Source organism: Centruroides sculpturatus, unplaced genomic scaffold, assembly GCF_000671375.1.
Source record: "Centruroides sculpturatus isolate CEXI.00-Female unplaced genomic scaffold, Cexi_2.0 scaffold313, whole genome shotgun sequence".
Taxonomy (NCBI): Eukaryota; Metazoa; Arthropoda; class Arachnida; order Scorpiones; family Buthidae; genus Centruroides; species Centruroides sculpturatus.
In genome coordinates, this window is record NW_019384656.1 from 470,299 (window position 1) to 493,947 (window position 23,649).

The window sequence follows — 23,649 nt, forward strand, 5'->3', positions numbered from 1 at the left end:
CCTAAATAGGGGCCAGTTTCCCTTAAAAACACCTCCCAGAAAGCATTCCCTGTAGGCAGATCGCCCGAGTGTTGCGTTGCCATAACTTAAATAACAAACAAACTCTTTCCGTAAGAAACAAGAAATTGATCTAAAGTTGATTGTCTTACTCTTTTAATCAAAATTTTTCTCAAATGCGATAGCACATTGTCGTTTATATTGCGTTGTCGTTTTCTAATGCCACTATGACTTTTTTCTTTCTTTGATGCCATATTGATTAAATATATAAATCACAAAACTGAAAAAAGAAGTATAGCACAAACACTCGGAAAAGCAATGCTTAACTCGCGCATGCCTAACACGAACTAAAATTTGACACAAAATACCGTTACGTTCGTTATCCGAGACAAAATTTTTGCAAATTAAAAGTTCGTTAACCGATTTGGTCATTAACCAGGACGTTCGTTAACCGGGGTTCCACTGTATAGATATTTTGATAATGTCTGAAGATAACAATTTTGATGGCCAAACTAGGAGATAATTTGTAATTATACTAGCAAAAATGTTTGATGAATGCAGTCTGTTGCTTATGTTACTTATTAATTACGATGTTTGATCTGTAGTATTGATCTGCAGATATGTTTTATATTAAAAATATTTATTAAATTAAAGTTAACTTCTAAAATTTTCTTTAAAGTTTTGTCTTTATTGTCAGAAATTTTTACTAGAATATTAAGTTAATTAATTAAAGTTGTTTAATTGATATTAGTTGTCATTAACAAATTATTCTACTTAGAATAGTTAAAGATGTATAGAAAGAGGTTAAAGGAGTATAATAAATAAAAACCACAGATTCTCATTACTAAGACTTCAAAGGTTTGTGGTTAATTTTGAATTAACCACATTCCAAAATTTAAAGTTTGCTTTAACTGTACAAAATAAATTATGTTTAATATATGCAACCAAAAAACTACTTTCACAATAAACTTGAATCTGTCATCAAATTTAAACCAGAAATGTTATCATAGAATAAATTAAATTATTTTTTCAAATTCCAAAAGTCACGAGTTCAATTTTGAAGACAGTTAAAAAACTTCAGAAATGTTTATCTTGATAAATAGTACTTTTATTAATTAAGAAATCCATATGTTTTTGACTTGAATTAAATTGTATGGCTCACTTTACATTCAAGAACACAACAATGTATAGAGAGAGAGAGAGAGAGAGAAAGTCTGCTAAATAAATAAAAATAATGCAATCATATAAATGAAGTCATATTAAATATTAATCATCTTGTAAACTCCACTTTATGAAAAATGATTATTAAACTTATAAAAATTTTAAAATAAGCAATATCTTGAACAAAACTATATAAATTTGGAAAAATTACAAAATTTCCTATGGATAGACTCTGAAAGTGTCTTCCTTCCTTTCTGTCCCTCTGTACATGAGGTGTATGAAGGGACAGAAAGGAAGGAAGACACTTTTAGAGTCTAGCCATAGCAAACTTTGTAATTTTGCCAAATTTCTAATTGTTGTCCCAGCAGTAAATTTTATTAAAACTATTATAAAGAAAAAAAATCCACTTTCAAAGAATAATTGTACAATAATATTTTAAGATATACTATAAAATCAAAAATTGTGTATTTCATTACATACAGTGAACTCCCATATAACATGTGTGCATTATAGGGGAGCATGTCCCCTATTATGCAAATTTGTATAAATCAACGAAAAAACTGACTAGTACTCATAAAAAATTTTAATTTCGGTGTCCAGAATATATGTTTTCCTCTCCAACTTCTAGGCATAAGTTTAAACTTGCATAAAATCATCTGATAATGACTCTCAGTAACATGATTTCCTATAACGTGTAATGTATCCCCCGTGTTGTATGGACTCCGCTGTACTAAGAATAGTTGTTTATAAATATGTTTTAATAAACCATTAAACAAAATGAAGGAAAGGATATTAAATCTCTTGGAGTTCGATGCTCTAATGTCAAATGGGCTGCAAAATCATCAGTAACGTTATTTGGTTCTCCACCTGGAAGAGCTGCACAAACAGGACATACCTATAATACAAGACAAAATTTAGTTTAATATGCACAAATAAAATAATTTTGATAAATTAATTTCTAGAAATACTANGATGCTCTAATGTCAAATGGGCTGCAAAATCATCAGTAACGTTATTTGGTTCTCCACCTGGAAGAGCTGCACAAACAGGACATACCTATAATACAAGACAAAATTTAGTTTAATATGCACAAATAGAATAATTTTGATAAATTAATTTCTAGAAATACTAAAATATTTATATTAACATAAAAACTTTCCAAAAGTCACTGTTTACAACTGAATAATTCCAAATATTAAATAATTATCCTACTTACAACTAATTAAACTTTTGGTAAACTTTGAAAATCAATTAATTATGAACATTTTTGATCATTAAATAATATTACAAAAAGAAATTAAGCATAACAAATAGCATTAAATAAGTTATAGAAATTATACAAATATCATATCATAATTTACTGTAAAAACATGCAACTTTTAGTCTAACTGCTGTAAAGCATCAATTATCCAAATACTGATCAACCAAAACAACAGTTAACTGAAAGCTTTCCAGTTGGAAAATTCAAATTTCTGCTAGTGCAGCACTCTCCCTGCCAACCTAAACTGTAGGCCTACTTTAATGTACTATTTTATGTAAGGTATGTATTTGTAAGACATGTGATACAAAATACATACAATACAGTTTTGTGTTTAATATATTTTTTCATAAATGACCAATTATCCAAACCACTCCAAACCAAAATTGTTTCGGATAATCGATACTCTACTATATTTGACTGTCACAATTTTAGGAGTCATTGCTCTGTTCTCATATTCTTAAGTTGATTCTGAAGATAAATGGTAAAGCATCTGAAAAATAAAAGGAATCTAGAACCTTTCAATTTTACTCATTCATTAATCCTGGATTATTTTGAGGCACATTTTGACTATTAGTTACCAAATAATTTAACACTTTGAACTAAAATAGTAGGCAGTTAAGCTGTTGTCTTTATTATAATTGAAAAAAACATATATATATCATTTGGTTTATTTGGCTCTTGTGATGTTTTGCTTATTTCTCTGATATTTTAGAAAAATGCAAACCGGAGCCAAACATTTTTGGCTTGTGATAATAAATGAAAACGATGGACAGACTGAACCATTTTTAGTTGTGTTATGCGACTTCTGGCATTTAAACAGCTTTCTAAATTTATATCGAAAAATACTCAAGAAATGGACCTGATTCAATTGAATCAGTCAAATTAAATTTTAAAGCAAATACAAACGAATTTATTTCGTTTAAATCGCTTCCATTATTTATTAAATATTAAATTTTACGATATAATTCTCCTCCATAAAATATTAAAAAAAAAACAAATTATCTAACATTCTCATCATCACATTAAACACGCAACTTTGAATGAAGTATGGTAAGTATTTTAAGTTTTCTGAGTAATTTTCAAGAAAGGAAATCCTATAATGTAACAGAATATTCTCTAAATTTGCCATATAAAAAAATTTTTTTTTCATAAACCACTTTATCTTAGAGCTACTCGAATGGATCAATATGAAATATANATGGAAAAACAGGGCTCAAAATTAATTGTTGTCTAGTTGTTGCAGGCAACTAAAATTTATGTGGACTACTGAATGTACTGTATTTTTGAAGATTCCAATAGACAACCTCGTGTATTTTCTCATTGGACTGCAATTTGAAAAAATTGTAGAACTATAAATTCCCACTGTCGTCCATCCGTCTTTCCCTAATCTGAAGAACAGTGTTATGATGAAAGACAGGACCAGATATGGAACCTTAGGGATAGGAGGCTCCAATTAACTATATATGAACTTCCAATGCAAACTGGAAGTCATATTATTTCAATTCAAAATTTCACCCTGAAAGCAATTAATAAATACCCAGCACAACTCTATTGTTAACAGAAAAGTATGATGTATGGTGCAAGCCACTACTAATTTGAAGTGGAGATCATATATTTTAAATTAAATAAATTAAAAATTGCAGCCTGGCATCCTGATGATGTCACAATAAATAATTGCTCATTTCTCATAACTTTTCCTATTTTGTGCATTTTATCCTATTAAGAAGTAATAAGTACCTTTTTAGTAACAACAACAAACACAAAACAACCATAAGTTCATCTGAAATATCAAACTCAGTTACAGTAATAAATCCAATATAGTTGGATTGGAAACAAGAAAAATATTGACAATTTATGAATAGATATTTGTATGAACTGTAGAACTTTAGTTTTCTGCTAGTTATAGCAGAAGGCAGGTCTGGTAAGCACACACTCTCTATATTACTTTATCATGCACTCTTGTCTTTAGCTCCTTATAATTGCCCTCTTAAGTCATTACCATTTTAATTCTCCTCCATCATTTCTTTCTGCCTGCAACCATTTCTTTCATAATGCCATTCCATAAGCCTTCCTACTTTTGAATCAGGTATCCCATCCAATTATCTGTTTGCCTCTTTGTTCTCTAATATGTTCCTTTTTTCTCACACTCTTCTTAGAACTTCTTTATTTCTCACATTATCACTTCATCTGACTTTCTCTATTCTTCTATATAGCCACATCCCTAGGGTCTCTATTCTCGTAATGTCATATTGTCTTAAAGTTTCAATACTATAGTGGAAAATGCTCCAGATATAGCATTTGAACAGCTTTTTTCTCAATTCTAATATCAGAGAATCAAACAAAATTGTGTTCATTTTGCTAAATGCCTCTTTTTCCATTCTAATTCTCCTCTTTATTTCTTTCCCACTTCTGCATTCAAAGTTGAGCCAAGAACTTTGGTATCTAAACCTGTTCTCTCTGATCCATAGCACTTTGGTTTTGTTAACATTAATTTTACTGTAGAATATCAAATAAAAGGATTTAAAAACATTTCTTATTATAATGTCCTGTATTCAATTTTAGTCTGCTGTATTTAAATTATAAATTTGATTCAAACTTAAATATTTTCTACAGCATATTTCCTAAATTAAAAATGCAACTTCACTATTTTGTGGTATTAATTTTATTTTCAGTTTTACTTTTATTTTGAATAAATCATTATTATTTTATTCAATGTCCACTTAGTCATTGGTTTTGTGTATCTATTAAGAATGTTAGCATGTGATTTTCATACAGTGACCAATTATAGCTTTTTGCATTTTTTTAAAATCAATTTACTTTTGTCTGAAGTTTTAAAATATAAATTTTACTTCATCAAAAAAAATTGTTTTTGCCAAATTTTCAACATACCCAGTAAGAATTTATAGGCATACTCAATGTTTCTAAGTTGGCACCTACTGTAAACAAATACCTTGTAGGTTTCCCAAGATTTCTGTGTGCAAATGTAAAGAATGAATGGTTGCATAGTGTGCAAGCAATAAAAAAAACTTAATCTTTTTATATGCACTAATTTTTTTGTATTACTTGGTAGTTTATAAAGAAAACTATGCACCCTGCAGCTTGAACATGGACAAATGATTTCATTTCAGGACAACAAAAAGTTTAGAGTTGGTTGTCTGCTGAACAGACAACTTTCATATATTCTTAATTTCTAACCCTAGAAAACAACAATTTCTTTTCTTAGCTTATAACTTTTAACAGTTGAAACAAAGAAGATAAGCAATATCTAATATATTCAGTATAGACAAATCAGAAAATTATCAATTACCATAAAAACTACAATTTAAATGTACTCAATATAGGTATAGTACAGTGACATCTCCATTAACGGAGGCTCCCAAACAGCAAACATCTCTACTTAATAAACATGTTTACAATCCCCACTCTTCAAATAGATGTGTATAATATTTACCTCTAAATAACAGATGTCGTCCATAACACAACTTAAGAAAAAAAAAAAGTCCCACCTTCAATATTCTGAAAAAAATTATGTATGAAATACTTTAAAATGAAAACAAAGAATCGTTTGGAATACTCTTTCAGATGACAAATTTTAACCGTAGGCTGGCTTAAAATAGGACCAGAGGAGAAAGGCAGGTTGTTAACAATATTCTTTATCTGTTAGGGAAGACTAATTTGGTTAAGTTGTCAATCATCATTTATCGTCATACATATTAATGTTATTAAACTTCTGACTCATTGTTGGGATTTAGCTTACAGTACCAAGAAACCATAAACTTTTCCAAAGTTATTCATTTATTCAAGAACCGTAGTATAATAGAAACCTTAAAACTGTTTTCATTATGAGAGCAGAGTTTATTTGATGAAAGTTCAAAGAGTGTTATGAAAGCAATTTTCCGAAGTGTTTAAAGTGTAGGAAGATATTTGGTTTTCTTGCATTTATGACGTAATTTATGATCTAAACAGCTTTGTAGTGGATAAAGTAATTTTTAACAAACCAGTTACTGAAAAAAGCAAAAATGTTCAAAAAATTAAATCTACTCAGTAATTACAAAGCAGACAAATTACTATTAGATTTTTATTAGTTGCTTAGATCATAAACAATGTTATAAACATAGAATACCAAATACATTTATTACCTTTAAAGTGGCTAGCAGATCGCCTTCCTAACTCAACATATGAAGTCTCACCACCTAAACTGACCTTCGTCTACTCTTCTGTTTGAAATAAGTTTCATCTTTCTTTTTTTGTTACTTCTTTCCAGGTTGTTTTTGATTAATTAATTCATCACCATTTACATTTTGTCATAACTTTTATGTTCCATTTAAAGTATCCAGTTCAATCTGTTTGCTATTTAGAATTCAATTAAAATGCGATTTTTACAGCCAAAAAGATTAATAATTAAAATATATATACAGTATTATTTATGCTATGTATACTTTTCAATATTTTCACACTCCTAACTCAATTTGATGTTTTAATAATCCATTATATTCTTCATTATAGGATGACAGTGTTAAGTACAATACAAGTTGGCATGTACCTCCGAATAGTGGACAAACTTTTTGGTCCCAGTGATGTCCAATATTCGGGGGTTATACTGTATTATTAAAGCCAAACAACTGCAGGATTACATTGGATTTTATTAATGCTACTAATTATTAACCAAATTTCAAGTAATGTGACCTAGAGGTAAGCATTAGACACCAATTCTGAAAACTTTAATAATTATAATGAAATAATTTTTTTTTAATGCACCATCTAGACAGGTATCTACAACCTCACTTTAACCAGAATGCTGGTTTTTACCATACAGAAATATCTGATTTTATGGTCCTCTGGATAGACTAGCATGCTGGTCATTCTGCAAAAATATGGTATAGCCTAATGTAATCTAGCAATTGTTTGGCTTTAAGCTAAAATTTGGGTTTAGAGATTTTTTTAACATGGAAGTGCAGTTTGTGGGACGATTTGCAGAATGCAAAACTCATTTTAGGTAATATATGATTGCTGTCCAATGCTATTTGCAATGTTATTGATAATGTATGTAAAAATGGAACTCTGCATGTAATTTTGTAAAATGGAAATTGCACCAATTTTAGGAATTTTTAACTTGTTTACAATACATGGAGGTGTTTGGATTTATGTACGTCAACAATACAGTTACAACCATTGTAGAAACTTATACCAGCCAACAGATGATAGGTGCTAGCCTGAAACATGTATTGTCATTTGGAATAATTGGTTCTATACTGTAAAGTACATAAGAAAATAAAGTAGATGCAAAAAAAGGTCCAGTGAATTAATCGTTTATTGGTGTACCATTCTCTTTTTTATAATTTCCTTCACTTTAACGATACTTTGATATACAGTAATACCCCGAACTTACACGATAGGTGGGACCGAGCGATAACCGTGCAAGTGAAATTTGCATATGTCAGGGTATAATTTTGCAATTTGTGTAAAATCCAAGTCTGATGTATGTAAGCTAATAAATGTTCTCGTTAATCTTATCTCGTCTTTTGATTCGTTCCCGGTTACAAGAAATCATCACATAGAGTCTCACGAGTCTCCGTAGATATAACAAACACAAAATAAATTGTAGCTATGTGTCGATTCCGTGCGACGCGTCCAAACATGTAAGCTGAACAATAGTGCAGGGGGAGTGAGTAATCAAGAGTTGTGTGGCTCTCAAACAAAAGAAGAATCGATGAGATTTGAAAATCGCGAAACTCTGGGTTCATGTAAGTTAGGGTAATGTAAGTCGAGGTATTACTGTATATGGAAATAATGCTAAAATTAAATATTGTGAATGGTTTATAAACTCTCTTAGAAATATAATGAAACTAGCAGATGAGCCTGGCATTGTTCAGGCAATAACAACAATAGCAAAGATTAATTAGGTCTCCCCCTCTTCGAGGCTAATTAGAGAATTTTTATATGGGTCTAAAAATATGTTCAATTTCCTGCAAAAAACCACATCTAAAATAGTAGAGTAAAAGCAGAGTTCTTCAGGGTAATTCTTAACCCTCTCCCTCTCCTCTGCAGAGGAAATTTTGAAAAAATCCATTCTTACTGTACATTCTCATAATGTACCTGAACTGTGTACCAAATTTCAACTTTCAACTCCTAATTGTTTGGGCTCTGCATTTATCATCACTATCATCATCAACCCATCTTGATTGTAGTATAAGGTTTGGTACAATAATATAATGTATTAAATAATTCACCATCAAATAAATGGATTTTGAAGATGGCCTAAATAGGAAGAAAACATTTCATTGAATCTACTTTCAGGTTACCAATAAAAATAAATTGTTTTACAACACTTAATATTCCCTCTCTTATTAGATTGAAAATTATAATAATTACATCAGTTTCAAAACATTCATAGACCATTCTTAACTATATAAAATTGCAATTGTTCATATATTTCAGTTAGTATGATGATAATTTATTTTGAATCATTATGTGCAGAAAATATGGATTTACTTGTACTCTTCAGAAATACTTCAGTGGTCATCTTGAGTCATCAGATGACACTGAAGAACCTATTCCATCTTCTAGCAATTTAATACTTAACTTACATGAATCATATTATAGATATATGGATTTATAATCTGATCTTTACTTTATAATTTTTAATTTTATTTGTATCATTAACAACTCAGAATACTAAATCAAATTTTCTAAGTATGATTTTATTAACTTTGTGTAATTCAAAGAGAAGATGCTTATTATATATGATAAAATTACAAAATACAACTAATCCTCAGTAAAAATTTATAATTACGTAATTTAGAATTTATATTAGAACTGCTGAATTACATCAAGTGCTTGATTTAATCAATGTTAAACTTTTTCCTGGATTTTCTGGTCCTTGATTTAATGTACTAACCAGAATAGTAATAAACAAACCTTAAAAATGCTGTAATAAAAAATAAAGACTGCATCTAACATTTTTGGTCAGTTAATTGACCTTCAGGAAAGAATTGAAAAAATTCAGATTTTTTACCAAACAAGACCGAATTTTGAATGTTTTTAAACATTAAAATTTAACATCTAGAGTCCATGAATAGATAATTAAAATACATGGACTGATAATGTACAAACATATGAATACACTAACCATAAAAGAAGTGTCTGCTATTGCTGTAAGTCAAATTGAATGTTTCAGAAAAAAACATAATAAACTTATAATGAACAAGATATACATAACATTTTAATACAAGTATGAATAAAATTATTATTATAATGTACAGGTATGACTGAATCAATCTGAGAGAGACCCTCCAATGCCAAGTGCTTTAAGGTAACTGGGTGGTATAATGGGTGCCATAAACAATCCTCCAGGCAACATCTCCATTATAGTCAGCCTTACATCTGCATTGGGGCTCAGTAGATGTTGACTGTATATTTCCTCCTGTATCACAACCCATGCATGGGTGATTCTAAGTGTGTGAGATGTTTGTTTAAAAGTCTCCAACAGAACAGCCGACTGTTTCTGGGACTGCTGTATGTTCTCATGTATGCAGTATTTTTGGCTAGTTCAAAGTTAACAGTTTTAGGACTTAGTAGCAAGCTTGCCACTGGTGACTCATAAGAGCTCCATCATAACATTAGTACTCCCATAAGAGGAAAATCACACTATGTTAAAATTTATTCAAATCAATCTCCAACACTGCAGAGCAACTTCTGCAATTCTGAGCCACTGGATAATGGAGGGCATGATATAATTCTGATATAGGAGCCCTGGGTCTTCAGAGCACCCAGGTTCAAGTCTAACTTACATGATACTCTATCACCACTCATCCGATAATCTGTGGTAGAAAAATATGACAATAGCCACAAAAACATTACAATAAGGAATATATTTGGACTAAGGACTAAGCCTGTAGACATTACTTAGGGAAATTTCACCAAAAGGCAGGGATCTTGTTTTAAGACTAAATGGAACATTGTTTACTTTGTTTCTGATCAATTCAGTCACTTGTTACATTGCTGCTTAATTACATTCATAAATGTAAGTAAGTAGACACAAGAAGAATATGGTTACAGAACAATGCTATTTGGGAAAGATCAGAAGTCTGTCAGTTTAGTTAATGTTATCTGCCAATAATTTCAGTAACTTACCTTAAAAGTATATGAGCATGACATTTAAAATATTAAATATGATAAAATTTAAAAATTATTTAGTACTACGATCATATTTTATAGTACATTTCCTTGTTAATTTTCCATTATAAATGGACCATTTCCCATATTATGGATGCTTACTCAGTTTTAATGAATCATCAATATCTTTGAATTAACATAAAAACTGATACATTACAAGCCAAAAATTGTAATACATGCATATTATATTTAATAATACATGGAAAAACTGATCTACAACATTATTAATATTAGCAGATTTTATATATATAACAAACAACTTACTTAAAACATATTTATAATGGCCTTTTTTGTTTATGCCTTCTATTATTTATATGATTATTAAAAACTTTTAAATTATATTTCATCAAACAGTGCAATCTAAAAAATTTTATTAAATATCAATAATGTCTTGTGACATTGTTTATCTCATCCTTTTCCCAAACAGATTTCATACACAACGAGAAATTATTTATTGTAACATCATCACAATGCTGGGCTGCAACTTTTAATCATTTTAATTTATTTAATTTGAAATATATGATCTCACCTCAAATTAGTAGTGGCTTGCCCCTGTACATCATACTTTTCCTTTAAGAATAGAGTTGTGCTGATCATATATCTAACACCTTTCAGGGAAAATTTTTGAATTGAAATAACATGACTTCCAGTTTCCATCACAAGTTCATATATCGAGGCCAATCGAGTTCACATTCCGGTTTGCATCACAAGGTCAATCAAGGCCTAAATATCTGGTCTTCGATTTCATTTAAATCCATTCGTGAGATTAAGGAAAGACAGCCAGATGGACAGAGACAGTGGAAATTTATAGGTCTATAACTTTTTCAAAGTGCAGTCCAAAAAGGATGCTTTTTTTAAAATAGATTACTCTCACATATACAGCATTTTAGCTGAAGCATTAAAATCACTGATTGATGAATATTAACACATGATCACACCCTCTTATTTTTTAACAGATGTATAGTACAGTATATGCATAAGGCAGCAATTCCCAATTGATTTTTCACATGTAGTTAAACTGCATGTAAGAGTTGTTCCTTGAATTTGATGATTCTGAAAAATGCTGTCATGTGTCTTCTCTGTACATGCCAAATTTCATCATCATCATAGATTGTTTAGTTTATGAGAGATTGTTTTGTTTACAAACAGTGTAACCAGACTCCCATAAGAAGAATTAGCTCTGGGATAGCATGGGACAATGTAAAATGATTTCGATTGAAAATAAACAACAGGATGAATGAGGTGTTTCTCTGAAGGACCATATTTTTTATTATTTGCATTTTTGGGCACAAAATAAAAAAAACCACAAAAGCATTTAATTTATTGAAGGTCATAAGGCCCCACGTGTTCAATATATACACACACTTCAAAAATTGCTCATTTTCATTAGCTAAATCAAAAATGTAAGACAGCAATTTCTTAATTTATAAAACTTATATTGTAACAGATTTTCTCATACATACTGCTATATGTGTATATAACTATGCCAAAATATTGGAATAATTAATTCCAATTTCAAAATAACAGAATAACTTATTAAAACTGTAAATGTAACCATTCTATATGCAAATTAATGCCAAACATTATCTGCATAAAAAAAAACGCATTAGCTATAACTTTTTCCAAATTGATCTAAGACGTTTCAATGAAATGATCTTTCAGTTAGTGAAATAACTGCTTATTTTTGATCTAGAGAAAATAAGGTAAAACACAATGTTATAGTATGTATCATTAATTGTACTCAATCAACTGTTTAAAATGTTGAAGTACTGTATAATCTTAATTACGGATTTAAAAATAATAGGAAAAATGCAAGTCTGCATTGAAAAACCACCAGTTAAGATAAAGTGCAAAAGCCAATCATTTCCATATCTCTGAATAATATCATTTGTGGAAAGCTCACAGTAACAAGGTATCTCTAAGAACAACTGTCAGACAACTACATGAGATAGACATGTGTACAAAAATGTAGGCCTTTATTAATGTCTACACAGAAAAAGCAACAACTTACATAGTGCAAAGAACATGTTTGCTGAAATAAAGAGCAGCAATCAAATGATTTTTCACTAATGAATCAAGAGTTTGTATATCGTATGAGATTGAATAAAGGGCCTGGAGAACAAATCATGAAGCCTTCCTTTTAGCTACCATGAGAAGCTCAGTAAAGTTTCCACAGAATGATAATCTAGACTGCATGAATAGTAAAGGCATTAGAAAACTGGCACTATTGCACGTGACTATATATATTCAAAAATATATCAGAAAATTCTGGAACATTTCTTATTACTTTCAATGGAAAACATGATGCTGATAACATTTTCCAGCATAACAATGCTCCAGTTTATGCATCATCCTCTACTAACAAATGACTTAATGAATGTAATATTCTAGTAATGGCCATTACCAATTCCCAATAGATTACCAATTCCCATAGAAACTTGTGAGGAATCACGAAAAGATTGACCAAAGGAAAAACAACTACAAAAAGTGGATTAATAAAGAAAATAAGGAAAGTTTGACATTCAATTCAATGGGAAGACTGTGCCAAATGAGTGAAAAATTGCAAGCCATAATCAAGGCACACCAATAAAATACTAAATATTCATTCATTGTTAATTTAACTTAAAAATAGTATTATGTTAATTTTTTGCTGTTTTCTACATTATTCCAATATTTTGGCACAAGGAAAAAGAGATTTCAAATTTTGTCACACTATATAATCATGTTTCATTTCAAAATATTTAAATTAAATCAAATGTTTTATGCCATTTGAGAACTTCCATATTCAATTTTTAGTTTTTTTGTAATATACATTAGCAATTATTTTGAGTTCCATATCTATCTATATAACCCATTCAATGCGTGTCCGTCCACGTAATGGTATTCCAAAAATGGACATTAGAGGCGCCCTAGCAATGATTTTAAATTAACAATAAATTATTTTTATTTGTAATAAGAATTTATTATTTAAACCACAAAATGGTATAAATAATTATTATATGCCTTGATTAACCTTGCGCCGCACATTTACAACATCCCGTGACTTTTAGTGAACGTTGCGCATTGACTCATGGGAAATTTGTTGAAAAAATGGCGGATACATTTAAAATTAAGGTTTACAAGAGAAGGTAAATAAACAAATTAAACTATTTTAAAGTATTTATAGAATGTTTAATAGGTAGGAATCTAAATCCGTATGACGCGATTGGGACTTTAACAGAGCTGTAGAGCATATTGATAGAAATAAAAAAGTCAAAGGAACCATGCCTCATGGGAATTTGTAAAGAACGCCCACTAGGAAGTGTCCCGGGCTACTAGTTATATAATATAGTACTTTCTTTCTATACTTGTATTCCAATATTTTGGCATAGTATTTCATATTCATTACATAGTAAAAAGAATCTGAAATTTACCACTTCAAATGATGTATCTGGATGCTCTGATGTTACATGCTCATGTAATGTAGTCTCTGTGAAACCAGTCTTTCCACAAAATGGACAAGTATATGCCTGAGGCTGATCAACAGATATTGCTTCTCCACCATAGTACAAATCTAAATGTAAAAAAATTTCATTAAGAGAAATGACATATTTAAATTAATTATTTATTTGATATTTCTTATCCAATACTCTTTACTCTATTCAAGTATTAATACATAGAAATAATTGACTTCCAAAATACAACTTAAATTTAAAAAAAAACATTAAGCTAATCTTGTATTAAAAGTTTTTAAGTATTCTGCTAGCTAACTTTTATTTACTATATATAAGTTAGCAACAAATAATTAGCAAAATAAATTTAAGCTTGTATTATTTATTTATTAATTTAATACTACTATAATTTATATTCTTTATTTATAAAATGCATTATAAATTAACATCAAGGAATAAAGAAAGTCATACAAGTAAGAGAATTCATATGCAATGACTACATGAAAAACTTTAACAAATATTACTATTACTTTTTATCTAACTGTTAACAGGTACTTTCAATTATACAGCACAAAAAAATTACATTGTGGTTGAATTACAGAGCACAATTTGCAAAACCCATTCTAAAACAAATCAAGCAGTCAAATTTTGTATCAACCATTCTTAAATTTTTGACAGTTTTTTTTGCTTTCTCACAACAAATTCAATAGAACATATTTTTCACTTTCAGAATATTCATTTCCATGATTTAAATATATTTCAAACTCAAAGCTAATATTTTCAAATTATTATAATCAATTAACAAAATAATAAATTTAACAAACAAACATCTAATAAGTAAAATTCTCATCTGAAGTTCATTTGAAAATTTTCTTCAAATTTTTGTGGTCTGAAGATGAAACGAAGTCCCAAAAAATATTTTACCAATAAGAAACTGATGTCTATAATTTTAGTTTTTTCCTCCTTGATCTTAAATGGAGTTGTCATACTCAAACTTGTCAATTCACAAAATCTCAACCAACAAGTCTTCTGTTTATTTTCTGTTGGACTTAAAAATATTCTGCAACTTTAAAAACTTTGCTCTGCTATAATAAGTGAAACAGTACTAAGTCAATGTATGTAAATGGGAATTCACTACTGTTCCATTCTATGATATTCTAATACACAGTGGCGTACCGTAGTGAGGGCAGCCCGCCCCGGGCAGCACTTTTTAGGCAGCAAAATTTCACAATAAATAATATCATCATCTTGTAAAAATTTGAAACACCCTAAACTATACTTGCATCGTGCCTATGATAGTGCTATCATCCGGACAGTCCGGGAATTGGCTCACCGTCCGGGTGAACTAGTAGTTTTTTTTTTATCTGAGGAAATCCTGCAAAACCTGTTGACTTTTTTTTTTGCTTGTACGATTCAATCGCATTCATATACACCACTAATATCCAATAGAACTATTTTAAATAGGTCGTTGCACTACCACCAAATTTTTCATTGCTTGTTCTGTGACAAAACTGAATTTTGGTCTTTTAAATTGAAATACCTAAATAAGGGGGTCCAAAATTTTCCTCAGCCCCAGGCGGCTAACACCCACAGTACGCCACTGCTAATACATGTCATGTGGCAGACAGTTAAATATGTGACCGGAGGGTCAGTACCTCTTTGATGCCTTGTCAGGACTGACACCACCGTGTCCCGATTGACACTGAAGCCGAGATGGCGTGTTGATTCGGTCATGCAAGTGACCGAATCTGGGATCTAAATTTTGGGACGAGACACAGCTTGCTGGAAGTGACTCAGGCAGAGACTAGGTTAACAAAACAATTGTTTATTTGTAAAGGACAGGAAATACATTCTATACAATTTTGATCATGAGTATACTAACTAAATAGAGTTAAAATAGGTTTAGTATAATAACTTTGTAGTTTGAGAGAGTTTACAGTGGTTGGTGAGTTGATAAATACCTTTGAAGTTGAAGGATCCGGTTGTAGTCTTGTGGCAGGAGAGAATGCAAATAGTTCTGGACAAGGTATATATGGCTAGATGTCAAGGTAAACTTGCTGGGATTAGAATTGAAGTTGAGCAAATGTCGGATTGACCTGTGTGTCTAAGATGAAGTTATTTCACTTTGGTGATGACAAGATATTCTGTTTCAGAGGCACTAATGTTTTGAGTCAGAGTCGAGAGTATAGTCCGTTTTGGATGCACTGAAGTTAACTCGATTGGGCGAGTGACTGGCAACAACAAACTTTTTTTGGCAGTCAAATCCGATATCAGTGTGACATCGCCTGGCTAAGAGGTCAGCAGATCATGGGGAATGCGGCACTTTTGCAGTTGAGAAAGTGTAAGGGGAAATTTTCTCAGGTAGCTGAGGACAATTGTTGAGCAAGCACGACGACATCAACAATTGATTTTTGTTAAAATTCAGAATATCACAAATATATGATATTTGGAAAAATCTAATATCAAAGCCAACCACTACCGTATGCTATCAGGTTAATGTTTGTTAATATCTCCCATACAAATATCAATATCTAAAACCCAACAGTTACATATTAAAGAAACGATTGACATATTATATCGGACTACTTAATAAGTAAATTCTAAGAAATTTGGCACTAGAGATAGGTGTTCAGTGCCATCTCTTGCTAAATTTAATAATTATAATTAAATTTATATTTTAATAATTTATAAGGGTTCTGGAAGAAAAGAATTCGCCTGAAGTGGGACTCTAATCCATAACTCTTGCTTAAACGGGAAACACGAAGGGTTGTCATCACAGATTTCAATAAAATTTTCTGGACTGTAGTATTTACTTGTACATAAACTGTGCCAAAGCCACAGAACCCAATATTCAGGCATTCTATAAAAACTTGAATTGTGATTTTCTTGAGAACTATTAATATTTGTGCAGAAGTATAATTTCCATGCCAGTTAGGCCATGCTCATGGCATGGCCTAACTAGTTAAGGTGTTGCATGGAGAGCATTATATGGGTTCAATCCTGCGCACAATATATATAAATATATATATATATATATATATATATATTTTACATTTAATTAAATTTGTTATGTACAGTTTTTAAAGTTCTTGAAAATTTATTTTTTATTTTGATCACTCCATATTTATTTGTTAGCAAATACATACAACAAATCACATTTTGTATTGTTTAATGCAATATAGGTTCTTATATTATATACATCAATACATTTATATTACATATCATATGTAAAGTGTGAACGATATAATAAGCACTCATCATCATCCATATTCTTTCCAGCAAAAAAGATATATACTGTATATAATATATTAGTAGGTTTCCCCCAATGCCATTAGTTTTTGTCTCCCCCATTCCATACAGTGAGGTGGTGATGGGTCATTCCATTTAAAATTTAAGGTTATTAAAAGGAATTTTCTAGTTTTTTTATAATTTGATTCACTGTATTATAGTCCAAAATCAAGACCCATTTTTGGAGTATAATACAGGAAAATAACCCAGAAAAATTGAACAAATATAAGTCATAAGAAATATCCAATAATGCTAACAAAAATATAATTCTGAATAGGATTGTATAAATAATCAAGCACTTATCAGAAAATGAAAATGAATCATGACTTATATGTAAAATAAATACACTTACGTGTTGTGGCGTTACTGTTTGCAACTATTTAGAACATAAAAGGCACTTGTGAAAAAAATCATGACTTGCGGATGTCACTGAAATTAGTTCAGACTCAGATTCTAGTGAGAGGTGTTCATTACTTACAACACATCGACATGAGAACAAAGTGCACAACAGAAAAGTGAAATTTAACAATGAAAGAGAAATTGGACTTGTTCATTAAATAACAGTAATTTAAGGAAGTTTAAAAGTGCAAAAGATATAGTTAAAAAAGAAATTAATTATTTCTTAGAGTAAAAATACAAGGAATATATCTTAAAAAGGTTTTCAATGCTCTAATGACAGTATGTCCAACTAGTATTGATTCCAAGAGAGCATTTTTCTAATGCAGCTGCCATTTGTACAAAAATTAGAACTAGGTTAGATGACGAGAGCCTAAATGTATTATGTTTTTTAAAAATCTACTTTCAAAATAATGAAAAACAATTATTAGAATTATTTCAATGTCTGTTATGTCATAATAATTGCTATTACAAGAATGTTGTTTGTCTAAATTGATAGAAAACTTGAAACTAAATGGTTGTCCAATAATTCTGTCAGTAATTTAGTTTCTTTTAAATCATTTGTTAATATAAATTTACCAGTAATCCCAAATATAATTACTGAATTACTGGTAATGTAATACCCGGAAAATTTGCAATCACTGGTGCCGAGTCATCTCCGGCTGGCACAATAAGTAACAGAGTATGATTATATCTAAAATTAACAGTTCTGGAAGCAAAGATCAGATGAAAGTCCAAGTGCATAACTGGCAATGCAACTGTACTTGGTAAGTGAGAGTTGTAGTTTGAGTCCTACTTTGGGTCAGTTTTTTTTTCTTCTAAAATCTTCTGAATTTATTAAAATATGAGTTTAATTATTAAATTTAGCAAGAGATGGTACCTAATGCCTACTTCTAGTACCAAATTACTTAACATTTAATTATTAATAGCAGCAATAATATAGTCCAATCTAGCAAACATTTACCTTTAATATCTTCCATAACTGCATAGCTTGATGACTTTCCAATATAAACTAAAAATTTTTGTAGTAGTTGGCAGACAGATGAAAATTATACATGGAACATGGGCCTAAGTTCATGGCTAATATTGGCACAGTGTTACACCATGTGGTGCTATCTGCAGTTATTATTAGGAAAAGGAAGTTTTTAACTGTTTCTACCAAACATTTGCATTGTACTTATTTTATTGTCATTAATTAAATTTACCTAATTTTTATACACTATAGTTTTTCAATTTTAAAATATTTTTTTGTAATGTAAAAATTATTATATAGTTAACTTTTGCCTAATAAGTTTAGAAAGTATAAAGTCATCTTTGCTTGGCTTCTTGCCCACAGACAAATCATTCCTAATAAGCATGCTAATTTTCTGCCAGTTAACCCATCTTCTACTGCTCATGATTACCTCCCATCATACAAGAAGACATTTTCTCTGGATTTTGCTCTTCAGGACTATGCTTCCAACTATCCAGATTTCTTCACTGAATTCATCAACAAACCCCATAGTCAACCACTTATAAAACAAACTCTCTTCTTTACCATCAACATCTGTCTTTCTCCTATAAATGATCATGACCATACTTCTTTATACAATACTCTGCCCCACATCAACAAATACTGTACACTCATTAAATGTAGATTAAAAAAAAAGTCTTCATTGATGCTTTGCCTTGAAACTTCTGCATTCTCTCACCTTCATGTTACTGTCTTGTCCATGTTTTTAAAAACTATCAATTTGGCTCTTTAAATGTACTCTTCTTCATTTGGTTTCCTACTTGGTTTTAACCCCAGTCTTTCCTGCAGTTTTGATATTTAAAAATTTTTTCTCCCACTGTCCAATATACCTTGTATAACTTGAAAAGATCACTACAGTCGACCCCCGTATAAGATCATTGATTATTCCGTTTTATATGAATTCCACGAGTCACTTAGATTTTACAAATACGTGTACCAGGCTGTGAACGGCTCACGTATTTGTAAAATTTAAGTGACTTGTACAACATGGAATTCATATAAAACGGAATAATCAATGATCTTATACGGGGGTCGACTGTAATGTCAACACCCAACAAAAGAAATAGTAGTAGTAATTTAGTAGTGTGAGTAAAAATGTTAAATTATTTTCAACCAAAATTTCCATCTCAAAAATTTTTTAACTTTTATTTTATTATATCACTATTGGTAGCAAGTTTTTTCATGCTTCTTTAATACAGGCTTAGGCTCTATTTCATTTTAAATAAACCTTACTTTCATATTTGTATTATAATGAAAGTTCTAATGAATGAAAACAAATAGCTGGATGGTGAAGTGATTAAAGAGCCAGACCACTACTCTGGGACACCTGGGAATGAATCTAAATGAGTCAAAAAATCCCAGGAAACTTTTAGGGGTGGTTGGGTCCATCCATCACAATCCAGCTCCTCCATTTTTGGTCTGTTGAACCTGCAAGGGGCTTGATAAAAGGGCTCTTAATGTCCACAGAGCAGAAAGAATAAAAAAATGAGAATGACTGTTTACTGTTTTCTTTGTATAGCAAAAAATAGGTAAGCAAATCCTGACTTTCATTTAGTATTACAGTAGAACCCTGGTGAACGAACGTAATCCGTTCCATGAGTCCATTCGTTAACCAAAGCAATTTTTCCCATAGAAATTAATGCAAATACAATTAATCCGTTCTAAATGTCAGTATTTTTGTAATTTTATTTGTAAAATGGGTTTTGTTTAATGAAAATATAGGAAAACGTGCTCATAAACAGTTGATCTATGTTAAATTTTCGGAAAAGGGGAAAGATTTGACGGGTATAAAAACATCACATACGGCCTTTAAAGTTCTAAAATGACAGATAGCAGAAACAATAAGCTAAATTATGAGCGAAAGGCTTATAGGTTTATCAACAATCTCTGATCAGAATTGACAAACGTGTCAAACAAACGCCTTGGAACAAACCTTTCTCTGATTTCGGTTTTCACCTGGAGACAAAAAAGAAAACAATCGGGAAACGAGGAATGGGACGCAGGACTAATCGTAAGGTGAGATTCAAGGAAGAAATACTATAAAAACCCTGAATCTCAAGGTCAAAATGCAGTTTTCCTAAAAATTCTATGGTGATTAATCTGTGTTTTCTTCATCTGGATTAAGCCTGAAGTCGTGCCCGCTAAAATTTGTGTTGTGTCTCGTAGACCGCTCCAGTTGTTGCAGCTCTGTCACCTACCATCACTTCTGTGACCAAGCAAACCCATCTCGTCTGCTCTGGGGCTACGACTGATCAGCTTGCACTATTGTAGGACCAGCGATATACCACTCCTCAGTGCCAAGAGAAAATACTGTAGATAAGCCATTTCCAACTACCTTAAATATGTAAGCATCTTCCCGTTCTAATAAACGATTTTCACTGTAAAATACTTGTTATCTTTGTCTCCTCCGCTACACCAACGTACGAATGGACCCTAGACCATCACCGACACACGATTAACTGATTTTCCCTAAAAGCCGGAAAGCTTACAAATTTGACACAAAAAGCCGTTAAGTTCATTATCCGAGACAAAATTTTTCCAAAATAAAAGTTTGTTAACCGATTTGGTCATTAACCAGGATGTTCGTTAACCGGGGTTCCACTGTATACATATAATATACTAATTGCCCATCACAATATGAAAAACTATTATTTGTCAAAAATATATTAACAATATGAAATACACGTTTAAGCTAAAAGAGTCATTCCAAGTGAGCCTATATGACAGATGGCAATATCTAATTTAAGTAAGTTGGCAGAGATGTTCCCTAACTTCTGAAACTACTACAATGTACAAAGTTATGATAGGTCACAGGAACACATATTTGAGTTTCTAGGGAGCCTTAAGTGAAGGCTGTAAAAATGCTACAAGCATGGTACAAACTTCAAAGTTTTACAAGCTGTAAAACAAAATTAAATGGATATAAACTTCTGAAATTTAGTTTCCCTATACAATGTTTGGTCCTCAATTGACTCAAAATTTCAATAGTTTGGTTTACACGCATTGCTGTAAGCAAACTAATCCAGTTGACAAAAAAAAAATTCAATATTAAAATTAAAATCCATGTTTAGATTGTTATAATTTCTGAACAAAAAAAAGTTTAGATGCTGTCCTTTGGTGAAACAGTGGAGGACAAAGTTAAACTATTAGATTCAACAAAGTGTTTACTCTATATGAACATAATCCATAAACCTAAAAAATACATTTGATGCTTTTGAAAAATTTTAGAAATCCAGGATGAAATACATTTAAAAATTGAAGACAATATAAATAGAAATTTGATGTCTTCCCACATCCCTCACAACATAACCACAAGAACACAATTACCACAAGCATAGTCAACCTCAAAAAATATTTTTATGAGAATCCTCCAGTTTTAATCAACTTACATATTTATAAGCAGAGAAGAGCCTTGAAGGAAAGGTCAACTCTGCTCATATTAATTGTATTCCTGTGATTGTGAAGGATGTGTGAAGACATCAAATTTTTATTTGTATTCAGTCTTCAATTTTTTAAAATACATTTGATATGTTTATGCAGCTACAATAAGTGCTTGCATGCATTTAGTTAATGTTGAAGTAGTATCGTTAACATATCAGGTATAATACTAAACCAAACTATCACTATAATTAATCCTGCAATTAATTTGCTATTACAGGTATTATCAATTGAAGCTGTAAAATAACTCCTTTACAGCTTCAATTGATTCATGGCTTCAATACAAGAACATGGTTTCAACAAGGTGGCACCACATGTCACACATCAAATGAATCAATTGAAGCCGTAAAAAAGTTATTCCCCAATAAGCTGATTTCGCAAAGAAGTAATGTTAACTGGCCATCACACAGTCCAGACCCGAGTCCTCTGGACTTATTTCTTATGGGGATTTCTTAAAGAGAGGGTATATGAAAATATGCCAAAGACATTAACTCAAAGCAGAATATCACAGTAGAAATGGCATCGTATCTCAGGCTTTGTGTCAATGTGTACTGAGAAATCTTTGCTAAAGATTAGAAGAGTGCAAGGGGCATAATGGATGCCATTTAGATAATTTTTCATAAATAATTTTCCAATAACCGTAGATTAAAGATAAAAACAAAACTTTGAACATTTTTTATTTTTAATTTATTTTACTTTTAAACTGCACTCACCCTTTCTGGACACCCTGTACTATAGCTTCTCTAACAAATGCATCTAATTTATTGTAAAATCTTTTTACTTTTTAACAAAATGGAAAATCAAAATACAGAGAACCTTCTTAGTATTAATTCTCATTTTCAAAATACAGATAATTAGAAAATAAGAAATGAATTACAATTCACAAAACACAAGAACTATTATATTAATGTAGTTTTAGCTTTTTCTCCTCAAATGTATTTATTTTCATTTCAATGTCTTTTTCTTCCTTTTCGTGATCTTTTCTTAACATTTTCTTGTGTTGTTTTAAATCCTTAAGTTGTTGTGTAAGCTTTCTTTTTTCTTCAGCCCCCAATGCCTGCTGCTTCTGAATATCTTTTTTCTGTTGCAGAGATGCAATATATCACTGTCTAGATCATCTGACTGTTAACAACATATTCTGTAGCAGTGGTAACAAATTCCAATCTACTACTTTAAAACCAGCTTTTACAGCACCATGGACTACATGTAAAACCACATGTTCCCATTCTCACAAATGATTTACCAACATTCTGTGTCTCCATGTGATCTAATTTATTCAGAAAACTTATGTTTACATTTGGTCTGTCCATACAGATATGAAGAATTTTTGCTAGATCAAGATGAATGTCTGAAAGCCCATTGAGAAATGCAGGGAGATCATCTACTGCATTTCTATAAGACACTATTTAAATATCTGGTCATAACCTTATCTTTACTCTTGTCGCAGTACTTTATCACAAGATCCATTTGAGTTCTTTGAGCAACTTTGT

General features: G+C 30.7%; 1 protein-coding gene across 1 annotated transcript in view; it reads right to left on the reverse strand.

The window, feature by feature from the left end:
- The window catches only part of LOC111626451 (E3 ubiquitin-protein ligase KCMF1-like), a 59,263-nt gene that overhangs the window by 14,991 nt on the left and 20,623 nt on the right, over positions 1 to 23,649 (reverse strand). The window contains exons 3-4 of the mRNA XM_023369822.1: positions 14,008 to 14,147; positions 1,952 to 2,053 (exon numbers count right to left, since the gene is read on the reverse strand). Coding sequence (XP_023225590.1) covers positions 1,952 to 2,053; positions 14,008 to 14,147 — 242 coding nt within the window. The remainder of the gene's footprint in view (positions 1 to 1,951; positions 2,054 to 14,007; positions 14,148 to 23,649) is intronic.